The sequence below is a fragment of the Gavialis gangeticus genome, unplaced genomic scaffold, assembly GCF_001723915.1.
Source record: "Gavialis gangeticus isolate Ggan-Ray unplaced genomic scaffold, GavGan_comp1, whole genome shotgun sequence".
NCBI lineage: Eukaryota > Metazoa > Chordata > Crocodylia > Gavialidae > Gavialis > Gavialis gangeticus.
Genome location: NW_017728997.1, coordinates 23,361,532 through 23,375,486, shown reverse-complemented (window position 1 = coordinate 23,375,486; position 13,955 = coordinate 23,361,532). Strand labels below are relative to the sequence as shown.

Below are 13,955 nucleotides of genomic sequence, written 5' to 3'. Positions count from 1 at the left end.
ATTATCCACACCATTACATTAGATTTTGTGTGCAATAATGCTGTTGACTCTTGTTATAACATTTCTTGTAGAGAGAAGGCTGCTTAGGTGTGTCCTCTTTGCTATTCCTATCCTTCAGGTCATAAAATCAGCTTAAATGGCACTTTTCAGTTGACACAATAATTTTCCTGTCCCCAATTTCTTGTCTCCCTTAATGCATTGAATTGCGCAGCTTTCTGTTGATTTTTTTCATTTCGGTAGGGGGGTTAATTTCTTGTTCAAATTGCAGATAATCAGCTCCTCTATTTTAAAAGCCATGCTGGTGCTAGTAGCAACATATCTAACATGAAAAAAAAAATGCGTCTAGCATGGAATAACATTCCATAAACTTAAGTTGATTCAGGAAAGTAATTATATATGTGTTCCCTCCTTATTCAGGACAACAGTTACATTTGTACTTAAGGTTTTAGTATATATAGAGATAGAATGTATTGTTTTATGGTCTAGTCTTAGTGCTTGGAGACCTTTTTCCAGGTCCTAAAGGAACATGTACAGTTCCCATCAAAGTGCCTGAAGCCCTTGCTGTTCAGGAGACCGCAGGCCTTAATATCACATCATCCCCACTTGCACTCTTGCTTTTTCCCCGCTCTAAATCTAGTTCAATGGTACCTTGATTTTAGTAGCCCCTATCATGACAAATGAAAAAAAGCCAGAAAGCATATTCCATGGCCCAATCAGCCAGCATTTGAATCCTTATTATAATAATAGCATATAACATGTATTTCTAGAAGCTGTGGGCTGCCACAGGACATCAGCTCCAGTAGCATTAATCAAAAACTCAATACATTCCTCAATATATTTTTAGTACTAACCCCAAGCATTAGAGTATCCAGACTTAATGACCAGTGTAATTCAAGTCCTTGGCTGTAAGAAAGTAAGAATGTAAATGAGATAGGCAGTGATAATGCTAGGTACAGAAATATTCAAAATACTGAGGGCAAAGACACTATGCATCAGCTACAAGAAGTATGCTAAACAAACATGCATAATTAATATAGCAATAAATAATTAACGTATATGCATATTTAATTCTTCACTCTGCCACATGGGCACTCAGCAACAGCAGCATCTTGCCACTGCTATCTAGTAACTTCCATGCCTGAAGGTAAAGCACATGACTGCCTAAGCATCCATGTGGTCTCCCTTAATGTGCCTACCCAGCAGAGTGAAGGTGTGATTGTAGCACATGGAAGTGGGCTGCTGCTAGCTGAGTTTGAGCTTCAGATAACAGCAGTGAAGACAGGGCAGCAGAGGGCTTAAGCATGGGATCCCTCCTCTAGGAACCCTAGCAACCTACTCTGCATGCTAACCCATATTGTCACATTTTCACTGTTGTCACCTGAGCTAACTAAATTATACCAAGGCGAGGTCTGCTTGCCCTCGCTGGAACTGAACCTTTCTTTTGCTGTGTGGACACACTTATTGACTCCAGTGGTACTACCACAGTTGGATACAAGCTTAACGACCTTCCTGAACTGAGGAACAAGAAGCAGTGCTATGAGTTTTGGGTGGTGTGCCCCATATTTATACAGCACTATATTTACCTGTTATATATTTAAGTTGCGTGTGTGTGTACACTTACATATTTACATCTCATTAAAAATCATTGGAACTTGGGCTTTTAAGTCGCTCAAGCATTTTTGAGAACTTTATCCATGATGTTTTGCAAGCCAAAGAAAGACAGTTTCTGTCCTTGGGTCTGATTCTGCATTACCTAGGTAAGCAGTTCAGTTGTAGTTATTTGGGGCTGTAGGAGAGAATAAGAATTACTAGTGGAAAAGGTGGCAGATTCAGGCCCTGGAGCGTCAATTTGTGGGGGGCTCAGCTTCCTCATTTCTTACTGATTTTAGTAGAAGGTGAGGGTGCACTAACCACTCTGTAGGACCTGGTTTCAAGGCAGTGAGACTACATGGAGATGAATGAAAGTGGAAGTATGCTACGGTTTATGAGAAAGAAAGTACCAGCTAATGTCTCCCTATAAAACTGGTTCTTGATCAACTTGCAACTAGGTTTTCATGCTCTGCACTCTACTCAGTACATTAGTAGCATTTTAAACAGTGTTTTGACTGAAAAGAAAATGCACTATCGTGATGAACACCTTGTAAATGCATAAAAGGCAGGATTTTCTCCCCTCAATTTTCTTACCTCTGTTCTGTATCTGATGGCCAGGCAAGAAAAACTATGGCAGGATCTGAAACATGCATTTTAGTACGGTCAAATTAGCGTTGGTACCCTCCCCAACTTCATATCCGTTGTTCTGACTGCTTGGTACGTTTAGCCTTTTCTCAGAGAAATATAGTGTTGGCAAGCCTGTCAATTGACTTCATATTTTTTGACTGGTCCAAGATTACAGCAACTTTACAAAAAGCTCATCCCTCCTTTTTTTTTTTTTTTTTTTTTTTTTTTTTTTTATTTTTTTTTAAAGAAATATGTTTTTTTTTTTTTTTTGACCAATTTTTTAAGGGAAAAATTGGTTTTTTTTTTTTTTTTGACCAATTTTTTAAGGGAAAAATTGGTTTTTTTTTTTTTTTTGACCAATTTTTTAAGGGAAAAATTGGTTTTTTTTTTTTTTTTGTAGTTTTCTTGAAAGAAAAATGATTTTTATTGTTTTTTGACACATTTCTTAATGGAAAATATGTGCTTTTTCTGTGTATTATTTGGATCTATTGGCAATTTTTTATGATTTTTGACTGATATTTGACTGGTCCATTGACTGAACTTTATTTGACCAGTCAAATACCCAACCCTAGGGAAATATCAGCTTTAGGCATTAGTACAACTTCATAGGTCATTTTTGAACCACTAAACAAGGCCTATCAAATGCTTCCTAACACTGTGAGCCGGAGAGTGTAAACCTGCTCTCGTCTTTCCTGATTAGTGTTACCCAACTGTCAGAGTAATCTTGGGCCTCTGTTACCAAATCTCCTGTTTGCTACAGTGAAGTCCATCTTGTTTGGAGAGGCAGTTCTTCACAGTGACTAGCGTTACCAATTATTGTGCAGTTGGCACTAATCAAAGAGATGGAGCAGTAGTTACCACAGGTTCTTTTGGGGTTTAGATGCTACTAAGATCAAAGCGGTGTGATTTGATCTGAGTGGTTACATCTTTTCAAGACGTATTAAAAGCCCTAGTCAAAGTAGGGTTGAGGATTTCACTAAATTATTCTTTAATTTAGGGTTTTTTAATGTACTGAAAACATCTAAGTAGCAGCCTCCAGCCTGATGTTCTGCTGACAGATTATATCTTTAAATGAACAAATCAGATTGCAATAACTACGTTTGAGAGAGAAAAGTGTTAGGCTGAGAAATGCTTCTAGATTCTCTGTTGGCCACAAGTTATTTCTACAAAAAAATCAGCAGTCCTTACAAATGCAGTTCAATAAAGATTATAGGGAAATTTCATTCAACACAAGCCATCTTTATTTCATTATATTCCACAGAAAATGCAAGAAAAATTCTAAGTGTAAGTCTTTACGGATAAGCACTTGTATAGTGCATTACACATAGGATCCTATTGGGTTTTTCCGCACGGTCTATGAAAACTAATTCTGCTGTAACTGTTAAAGAGTCACTTCGCTTGCCACCGTATGCAAGCTATTCTTTGGTTGAAGCTGGAAATGGGTAACAATACTTGAACTAGGATCATGCTCCAGAGGTTTCCAAACTTCACCTCATGTCCTGGGGGCCTCTTTAGCTAAAATCTAGTAGCCATTTGTGTGCAGTAACATTAGGCACCAATTGAATTCTAAAAATGAATCATTATATATCTGTTTGAAACTACTTAGAGAAATCCTAACCCTGATCCCACGAAGCCAAGTGGTAAAGCTGACTTCCAGCAAAGCAGATTCCAAACCTCAATGTAATTATGCAGCTAAAAGATTGTTAGCAACCTGTCTACATTTCAACCTGTGGATGCTCACTGGAACCAGCTGTGTCCATTTAGTGTAGTGGAGTCAGTGTCCGGTCACCACCAAGCTATCTGGCAAGGATCAAACTGATGCTGTTTTCCTCCTTAGATGCTACAAGCTGCTACCAAATGATCTGCTCCCTTCTTCACCATGCTACCATCTTCTAAGCTACACCCATGCCCCACAGTTACTTGACTTGCATTTGTTGATCTCCGAGATGGTTGTTGATGAAATGATTACACTGTTTTTCCCCACAGCTCGGGAGCCTTTGTAGGCTGGTTTCCAATTTAATAATGTATACCTTGATGCTCCGTTTAGGGCCCTCGTGTTTATCGCTCATGGCGCTGGGGAACACTGCGGCCGCTATGATGACTTGGCCCAGATGCTGACAGGACTTAACTTGTTTGTGTTTGCACATGACCATGGTGAGTATCATCAAAGCAACAGCATGTGACTTGTGGCAAAGTGGGGCCCGAGTAAGGTGAATGTGTTTAGAACTGTTCAGCAGTCAAGACAAATCAGTATGTTCATTATCTGTCAGTATAAAAGGCAAAGATGTCTGCCAGTTCCTGTTCTCACTGGTACTGGTGTAATCCTGAAGTAAACGCCATTGGAACGCCTATACTTCCAGTGGAACAAAACCAGGGTTGTTACCTTGGGTTGACTTGGCCAAAATCAAGAACAAAATCTGAACCTTGCCCCCCCCACCCCGGTCCTCATATTCATTGATATGTAAACTATACCATGATGCACAGCAACCCCTGGATTCAGCCTTCCCATCTGACCACTCTGAAATTTAGGAAGTTTAAGAACCAGCCCAGATCTATTTGGCTTTCAAGAAAAAAAAGCAAAACTCAATGAGACAGGACAGCCAGTTCTCCCTCATGAGAAGTGTAACTGTGACTCCGGTTGGCTTGCACACTGGTTTCTAAGGGCAGAGATTCACATCTTTGGTTTCTCTTGAGAGGGAGTCTGTTACTCAGCTCAAATGCCGTGTTTTAAAAAAGCTGCAGTTATCTGAAGAGTTTCTAAGACACTGCATACAGGCTTGGCTTTAACAAAGAATAAGCAGGCAGGTGGCCAGGACAGCAGTACCTTTGCTGATAGTCCTGGACTTCTCACTTATTTTAGATCAGTGTAACTCCATTCATTTCAGTTGACTTCCTTCAAATTTATACCTGGGTAACTGATGGACTGATCAGGCTTCATGTATACAGTGGCCTCAATGGGAGGTGTTTCCATTTATTTTTGTGTTCTTGTGAGGCATAAAGTTCATGAGAAAGGTCATATAGTACATCACAGGACCAGCTACTTAATGCCAGGCTGTCTCAGTAGCAACCTCAGCTTGCTGTTGTTATTCTCCAGAAAAGCACTGCAGGTTATTAGTACGTCCTAGCAAACCTAAGTGATGTGTTTGAACACGAAAGCTCCCAAAAACCTAGAAGCTCTGGGATTTAGTGGGGCTGTTGTTGCTTTTCTGTACCTGCCATCATTTCTACTTTAGGTCTTTACCCTCCTTAAATGAAAACTTTTAACAAGTTTTAAATATCAGATTTTTAAAAATAATATTTAAAAGAAACAGACATGGAAACAGCAATAAGGTAGCACTTTATAGTGTAAATTTGATTGGGAAAGAATGCCATATCTGTAGACAAAAATGAGCGTTTGAACTGAAGGCGTTTGTCGGGATTATTGTGCTGCATAAAGAGATATGCTTTTGCTCAGTGCTGCTTTGTATCTCTGTTAGACACAGAGAACTATGAATTTCCTTTTATTTCTGCCTCAAGTGACAGCCGCCAAATTAGAGCATTGTTATTGTGTTTGCAAATGGTAACAATAATCAGCTCTTTTGTGAATGCACTCTTGGGGATATTCTTAGTGTATCATGAGACTGTTTTACCTGGTAAAAATTTGGCTGTATTAGAACTATTTCCATGAACTAGTGAAAAGCTCATGTCATGAGAACTCTTTTCTAAATTATGTCTGCCAAAAAACAGCAGTGTAACACTGCTTTGGTATCCACTGAGCCCCTGATAAACTACAAGGGGACTGATGAAGGAAAGATGCAGAGTTCCTTTATGATATAAAAAATGTCTCTCTTCTCATGGTCCCAGCCTCTAGTTTTTGTGACTTTTTTATATAGTAAACTTGTTTGTTATGGCTGGTAATTTTATCCTACTGTTTCAGGTTTATCCAGAGCTTCACTACATGGGGCAGAGTTAAGGTTGTTTGGATAACCTTGCTACACATTTCCATATGTTGACATTTCTTTGAAGTTTAACCTTGACTCTGAATTGCTTGACTTGATGCACATACCATTTTGATCACTGCAACATTCTTACAAGGTTCTTAGCCTTACACTGTTGATTTGTGCTCTCAAGCTGCTTTCCCCATTTATGAAGGAGACAAGACTTGTGCCCAAGTCTGGGACAATGTGATCTTCAGTATCATTTCGAAAGTGGAAACCCATTGGTTTTTGTGCAATTGTGACAACTATAAGAGAGAGAGAGAGAGAGTATATTTATACTGGTTACCCCAAGGGGTCTTGGATTTATTGGCAAGACTTTCCACTGTCCACCTTCAGAAGGAATTTGTAGAGGATGTCCAGACAAGTTCTGGTCTTTCATGTTTTCTATAACCATGGGAGATGGCTGTCTCTAGCTGCCTCTAGGATGCAAGTTCCTTAGGGATCCATGAAACTAAAAGAAAATAAGAGGGAAGGACAGGAACTTGGGCTGCATTTTCTCCTGCAAGATGCTTTCAGTTATTAAATTGCAGTCTCCCATCCCTCCTCATCCCAATCCCCGTCCCATCATGTTTGTTGTGCAAGGCTTTTTATTTACTTTGATTGCATTACGTGGCCACAGCCCAGAAGGGCTGATAGTTCACCTTTGTATCATGTAATAGTGGTTGCTGAAGCGTTTACCTTTTTGTAGCTAGCAATGACGTTTTATATTTACTTCTCTCTTATCCTTTGGCAGTATGAGGGGCAGCCTTTTGTGTTCCCTTTTATGCGGGCTTGCTGGTGCTCTTTATAAGTTGTGCAGGTGGCTTTCTTATGTGGGAGTTTGGAGGGAAGATGAAATCTGTGCCCCAGCTACATGGCAACTTGTAACCCTCCATTTGTTTAAGCATTATGCCAGTGTCCAAGCCCCCACATGCCTCCTCTGTGTCCAGATAGCTTCCTAAAAACCCTTCCTAGTGCACAGGGAGCACAGAACCCCCCTAGTCTGCTACCCACCTTTGAAACTTAAAGATCCAGCAAGCAAATTTTAGGGTCTAAAAGTACTTGTAACCTCAGATTAAAGTGAAAATAAATGTATTGCTCTTACAATTCATTCAGATGCTTTAGATTCCCCCAGCCCTACTGCTGCTGTGTGCATGTGTGTGTTTGTGTGGTGTCTGCTGAGGTGGGTTGGCATGGTGGCTGCCCCCCCTTACTTCCCCCCCCCAGAAGCACCCAACACAGCTGGTGTTCCCTGTTAATTCTCTCTCTAGATTCCCAGTATAATGATGTCATTACTTTAAAGGGGGAAGAAAACAGCTGGAGATGGAAAAATTCAAATATTTGGAATTTTTCAGTATGGTCACCCTTTTGTTCTTGCAACTGTTAAAAGACCATTATTGGCATGAACAGAAGGCTTTTATTTATTCATAGCTTTGGGAAGGCTTGATCTACACAGAAAGGTTAAAAAGGACTAAACTTGTACAAGCCGGGCAAAACATGACTAAGATGAATGTCAGCATTAACCAGAGCATGAATTAGATTTGGGTGGTTCTACAAATGAGAAAGAACAAGCTCATACAAGAGAAAGGAGTGAAGGAAAACCTTTCTGGATAGCCACATTCCCTAATAAAAGGATCAGTCAAACTCCAGGAAAGCCTTCATCTTGGAAGTCAAGGCAGGAGTGATTCAAAGTTGGCAACCCTCAGCAGGATGCTTTCTAGCTGTGCCTTAGCATGCTTGGATGCAGGTTAAACCCAATGATTATTCAATTTGGAGACCCCGCTTAGTTGGACAGAAAAGGCATAAGCTGCTTTGCTGTTGTGGCTTAGAATGTGCTCTGTCGGAGCTGCAAACAGCCCACTTTGCTTGACAGTCTTGAACACAAGATGTCTTAGAGAAATGTAACTTCAAGAGAGTGCAGCTGGCTAAGCTGGCAGTAGAAGAGCACAGGCTGGCCCTTAAGTAAATGAGAAGCTCTTGTGTGTGGCTGGGGAGATGCATGACAGGAAGGGGTGAGGCTCTGAGACAGGTAAGCCCAGGGCCTGTGACAGAAGAAGCAGTCTGGCCTTGCATGCTGCAGGGAGAGGAAATCCCAGAGAAGGTGATTGCAGTAAACAGGCACACGGACGCCTAAGCTACCCACAAGAGGTAAACCAAGACAACTAAGAGGGAGGTATAGTTTGTGGTGGGGTATTGACCCACAGTGGAGGAAAACTTTTGTGCAAGCTGTTTACTTATATTTCTGTTACATTTAAGTTTAAGACCAAAGGACTGGGTTGTGACTATAGGGACAGTTTGGAGGCCACAGAAGTCCATGAGAGGCATCCAGTGTAGAGCTGCCTAGCCAGGGTTAGGGACCCTGGGGGCAGAGCTGGATGCAAGCTGTCTAAGCAGGGTTAGAGACCCTGGGGGCAGAGCAGCACACAAGCTGCCTATCCAGGGTCAGGGACCCTGGGGGTGGAGCAGCACGCTAACTGCTTACACAGGGTCAGGGACCCTAAGGGCTGCCACACAAGACTGAGCCAGAGGCCCAGAGCCTGAGGGTGAAACAGGGCTGGGACCCAGAAGCTAAGGTCCAGGACAGTAGACCTGGGCTGGAGGAGCCAGCCAAAGGAAAGGGTCTGAAGCCAGGAAGGTGGAAGCCTCAACAGAGGTTTGAGGGGCCAAGTGTGAAGTCGGAGCCAAGCCCCCTCCGCCTCCAGACACTGGAAGTTCATCCGAGTCTGTCACTTGGTGCCTGTGGGGTGTGTGGTGTTACTAGTGCACCACTGGGAGGGGAATGCCTTTGCAACCCCTGCTAGAGATCAGACATGCCTACAGACATTAGGATAAGGGTTTTTATTCTCACCAGTTTAAGTGCAGGAACTGTTTCTAGTCAGGTTTCTTCCCCTCTGGGCAGGAAGGACCTCTGCACTGAAGGACCTTTGCAACAGATCATCCCCGCACTGGAACTGCATAGAAGGAGGTCTCTTCTGCACTGGAAAGTCGTACTGTACTGCTGTACCAGTCCCTAGTGCGGATACAGCTATACTGGGACATCTGTCATAGCTACTCATGCTAGCCTAGGTATTTTCCTTCCAATGAGTCACCTTTCTGTGGGTAAGAGACATGTCCACATTAAGGCTTTTATTAGTATAACTAGTGAGGAAAAAATGTACACCCTCAACTGATGCCATTGTATCAGAAGTGTATGTGAAGACCAGTCCCAAGTTGGGCAAAAAGGGCCTCTACCACTGCTGTACCCTGTGGAGAGAGTCTTCAGAAAAGGTCAACCTAAAGGGCACCATTGGAAGTGAATCGAGACAGGCAGGAGATGTGCAGTTAGGCAGATCTAGTGGCTTTAACACTGTCAAAATGGTGCTAAGATGTGGAGATGATGTTACAAGTCCATATGCTGCAGAAATGGCTACAAGGGCGGTAATCATAGAATCACAGAAAAGTAGGGCTAGAAGGCACCTCCAGATCCAAACCATCCTAATAAGGACCTGTGTCCTGGGCTCAGGTTGGGTTTCCCTTTGTTCCAGTGCATTTCATCTGCACAAAGCCCCCCTTGACTGGTTTTATGCAGGTGAAATGAAGTTCACCCTATTGCCTCTCTCACTGAGAAACTTGATTAGTGATGACAATCTAGATAGGCTCCTGCTCCCAAAGGTCATGTGAGTCACTCTCCCTTGTCAGGCAAGATCTGCTACTGGGTCATTTTCTGCTGTGCCTGTTGGTCTGAATGACCGCCTGCATCGCCTAGTAAGGAAAGATTCTTCAGTGCTTCAGATTAGACTTTGCTGGCACAAACCCTGCTGGGAGATATTATTTTTTAACTCATTTCAGTTGACCCATCTGTAAATCTTACATGATCCCTGGAAGGCAGCTGTTGATGGGTGATCAGTCCATACCCCAGCTTCACAGCGGGATGGGTTAGTGAAGCAAGGTGTAAGAACTGCAGAACAGAGAGCTTGTGACCACAGCAGCAGTAGTAATGGGAAGTTTCTCTCAGAAAATATCTCTCTTAGATGGATAACACTTAGAATTTCTTGCCATCTTAATTATTAAATTATTAAATAGGAGCTGTGGAGCCACAGAGCTCTCCCTGGAATTCATCACTGTCTTGGTTAAAAAAGGAAAGCGGTCCTAAAACCTGCTGCACACGAGGCAGGGAGGTGCTCTGGACTGCGGATAGCATGTCCTGTTTCATTCCAGTCCCATCACGGATTCACAGGGCAGCTCTGAGCACAGCTAATTGCCTTATACCTTCGTTTCTCTGTATGTAAGACAAAGGTAATGGCAGGGCAGTACTCACCTGGGGACAGTAGTGAGGGGTATTTGACACATGTAAAACACCTCAGCAGCCTGGGTTGGAAGGTGAAAATGTCTTGCATTGCCACTGCATGTCCCTAGATGAGATATTACAGGACATGGCATGACTCCTGTTCTGAACAGCTAGAGACAGAGGACTGTTTGTAACAGCGTAGAGTAAGATCCCTTAGTAAAGTAAGTTGCTTATGAGCAGATCCAGCTTCTGGTGCCTCTCTCATTTATGGGGACTGAAGCTGGGAACATTCAGCAAGCTCTGAAGCCCTCAAGAACTTGGCTGAAAACCCCTGGGAACAAATGTGCCCAGCCTGCAGCAAAACCAAAGGTTGCAACTGTAGCCCATTCTCCAACACACGCAATCAAACTTTGGGCCCAGCAGAAAGTGCAGATCTGAGAGTGGGGGCAAAGGTAGCCCCAGGAGAGCTGTGCCAACTCAGACTGCTGGATTTTCTCCTCTGCTGCCTCTGTGGCATCCCTCGGTTTAGCTGAGTGACCAAGGCCAGGGGAGGGGGAAAACTTGCTCTAAGCAGTTAAAAATAAAATATCCAAATTTATCCAGAGACATCCAACTTTCAAAGCAGGAAACTGAATGTGCAGAAGGTACAAGAATGTCCTTTACTCAGGGCACAGACACAGCAGCTAACAAAAGTGAGAACAGAACTTGAACACATGCCAAGGATGGTTTGGGAGACCAGTTGCCTACAGCTGAGGAGCTCCAGTCAGAGCAAAACTGGTCATGTCTCAGCTCCAGGAGCTGTGGAAGGTGTAGGCTGGTCCTGTTGTGGTGGGTCTCTGAGCAGAAGGGGTGGCTTGATAGGTAAGAAGTTTCCTTCTGCTTGAACTCCCTCACAAATCATGATTTATCCTGCTAGATGATGCTAAGTTTACCAGAAGCCTGACAAGTCTTTTCCCATAAGCAGGTCCTCTGTTGGAGACCATATGTTTTCTCGGTTCCTCTTAATTTACTCATTGATACTGTGGCTCTAGTAGTTGCCATGTTTTGCTCCAGAGATAGTTGCACCACACTGCTAGACAAAGCAGGTCCCCATACACATCTTACGACAGGTAGAATTTAATTACACATGCACGCACACACACATTCAACCTCTGAAGACAATTTTACCACGCAGAAGTGTTGTGTGGCTTCAAGCAACAATTGTAAAATTACTGTGCACTTCATTAGTGCAAATTATCATTATTCAGCTATATTAGCTGGCTCTTCTAAACCAGGAATCACTGCAGTCCCATTGAACTAAACAAATATAAATCCCCAATCCTCTGGCTTGCCGAGCTTTTAAAAAGCAACAAATCAGAATTAAAAAGCATCTGTGTTACTTGGATACTGGCAAGTCAGGGCTGTGCTTTAAATGGATGGGCTCCTTGTGGGGCCTAACTTGTTTCTGTTCAAGTCAGAGTGAGTTTGGCTTCTGAATGTTGTCATAACCAGAAAGCAAGCTTGTCTAAATCAGTCCAGTCTAGAGACCTGCTGAAGGAAGGCCTGGCTGGGACAGCAGTAAAATTCCTCCCAGGCGATCTGAAATAGCATTTCACTGTTGCTGCTGCCAGAGGAGCTGCACAGATACTAAAACAATGCTGGGAGAACATGGCAGAAACCAGCAGTGCTTCAGTTTTCTTAGATGGGGTCAGCTCAGAGCACACTGTAGACTTCTATAGCCAACTTCTGCAGTACAGTAATTTTGATAGCAAATTCATACTTTAGCACAAACCATTTACAAGCCACGTATACTGCTTACTAGGCTGTGTATCACTCAATTTCCATGCCCATCCTATGCCGTATATTTTGGAATTGTGCCATTTGAAAAAGGTAGCTGTAAGGCAGCAGTACTTGTGTCATGGAAGCAAATATCCGAGACACCTCTTGCTCTACAAGAGACCACAGACTAATCCTGAGAAAGGCAAGCCTGACTTTTATTTTTGTATCGGGCAAGATGAAACAATGCTGTCAAACCAGGAAGCGGTTGGACCACAGTGAACTAAAAATAAAGAGATGATGAGGCAGCTCACAGCTGATGCAGCCACCAGTGCTAGTGTTAGTGGTGGTGGATGCCTAGCTTAGGAACAGCCAGACTTGGGGTAGGCATAGATCTACTCAGCACATATCCTTTTCCCCCTCCCCATCCCCCTGCTTCTTTTAGTCATGAGGCACAAGATTCAACTCCCCATCTGTTGCTCCAGCTGTTAGGCATAGGTGGGCTTATTCTCTTCTCACTAGTGCTCGGTTAATATAATTGCCTTCATCTGGGATGTTCCAGAGTTGTACTGATGAGAAGGGAGATTTGCACCTTATAGACTAATCAAAGCAGCTATGTATCTATAGCACAAGCTTTCACGAGCTGAAGCTCCCTTCATCAGATGCTATGAAAGGACTGGTGAGGAGAATCAAGCCTATTTCTTCAGTCTGGGAAGGTGCACAATTGCACATCAGTGTTGCATGTTCTGGTACAACTAATGTCCATGCAGTCAAGGGAGCTGAATGTGCAACTCAGACACATTAAATAAAAATGTCCCTGGCAGGAGGTACAAGCAGCAGCCAGGCCGAGGCCTTTTTATCAAAAAAACTAAGCCATTGCCTCAGACCTGTTGGGTCTGCTGTGGTGTCACTATTCTTTAAGTCCCCATTCTGAGCAGAGGGAGGAAACATCCGGGGGTTGTTGTGAGAGCATGCACTTGCTCAACAGCCATTCCTAGGACCGAGAGTCACCTTGTGGTTGCCTTTTGCACAAGGAGGGCCCAAGGCATTGGCAGCAGTTGCTAACAAAAAATACATAAGTAGAGAGGAAACACAACCAGAATTACAGGTAGCTCTGTAAGAAGGACACTGTTCAGTGCACAACTCAACAGGGCTGGTTTCCTTCCAGACCACGTTTCTCAACCTGTCTGTGCCCCAGGAGGGGCCTGCTGCCTGACAGATCCAGAACGAGGGATGCCAAAAATTATTCATGTAGGAAGCTTAGTGGAGCACCTTGGTTTCCTATAAACAACTCCCTTTGTGCTCAGCTTGATGATTTTCCTGTCTGACGCAAATCACTTTCAATGATAAGAGTCAAGGGGACGTCAGGTTTCTGGAACATAGGTGACTTGGGAGCTAATGTGAGGGACGTGATCTAGAGAAGGGGTGGCCAACCTGTGGCACGGGTAGCCTCTGGGTGGCATACGGCACACCAAGGAGGGGACAGGTGGCACAGTGACAGATAGGGCAGGGAGCAGAAAGCAGATCAGGGAGGGGAAAGGGATCAGGAAAGGTGCAGGGCCAATTGGTGGCTCGCCTGCCAAAAAGATTGGCCTCTGCTCGTCTAGAGAGAGAGAAGCAAAGCGCTTCTCAGGGTAGGCTCAAAGAGGAGATTCCCCCAGTCAGACCCAGCCTCACTTTGGCCTGCAAAAGTCAAACATGAAGGGGGAATGATGGTAACTTAAATTCTCTAGCGAGAAGCACAGGCGAAAGAGGCTTTC

The 13,955-nt window shown here is 43.4% G+C and overlaps 1 protein-coding gene across 2 annotated transcripts in view; it reads left to right on the top strand.

Moving 5' to 3' along the window:
• Positions 1-13,955, top strand: part of MGLL (monoglyceride lipase) — a 129,239-nt gene that overhangs the window by 42,966 nt on the left and 72,318 nt on the right. For both annotated transcript variants that reach the window (XM_019504942.1, XM_019504941.1), the window contains one exon: positions 4,265-4,371. In XM_019504942.1, coding sequence (XP_019360487.1) covers positions 4,265-4,371 — 107 coding nt within the window. The remainder of the gene's footprint in view (positions 1-4,264; positions 4,372-13,955) is intronic.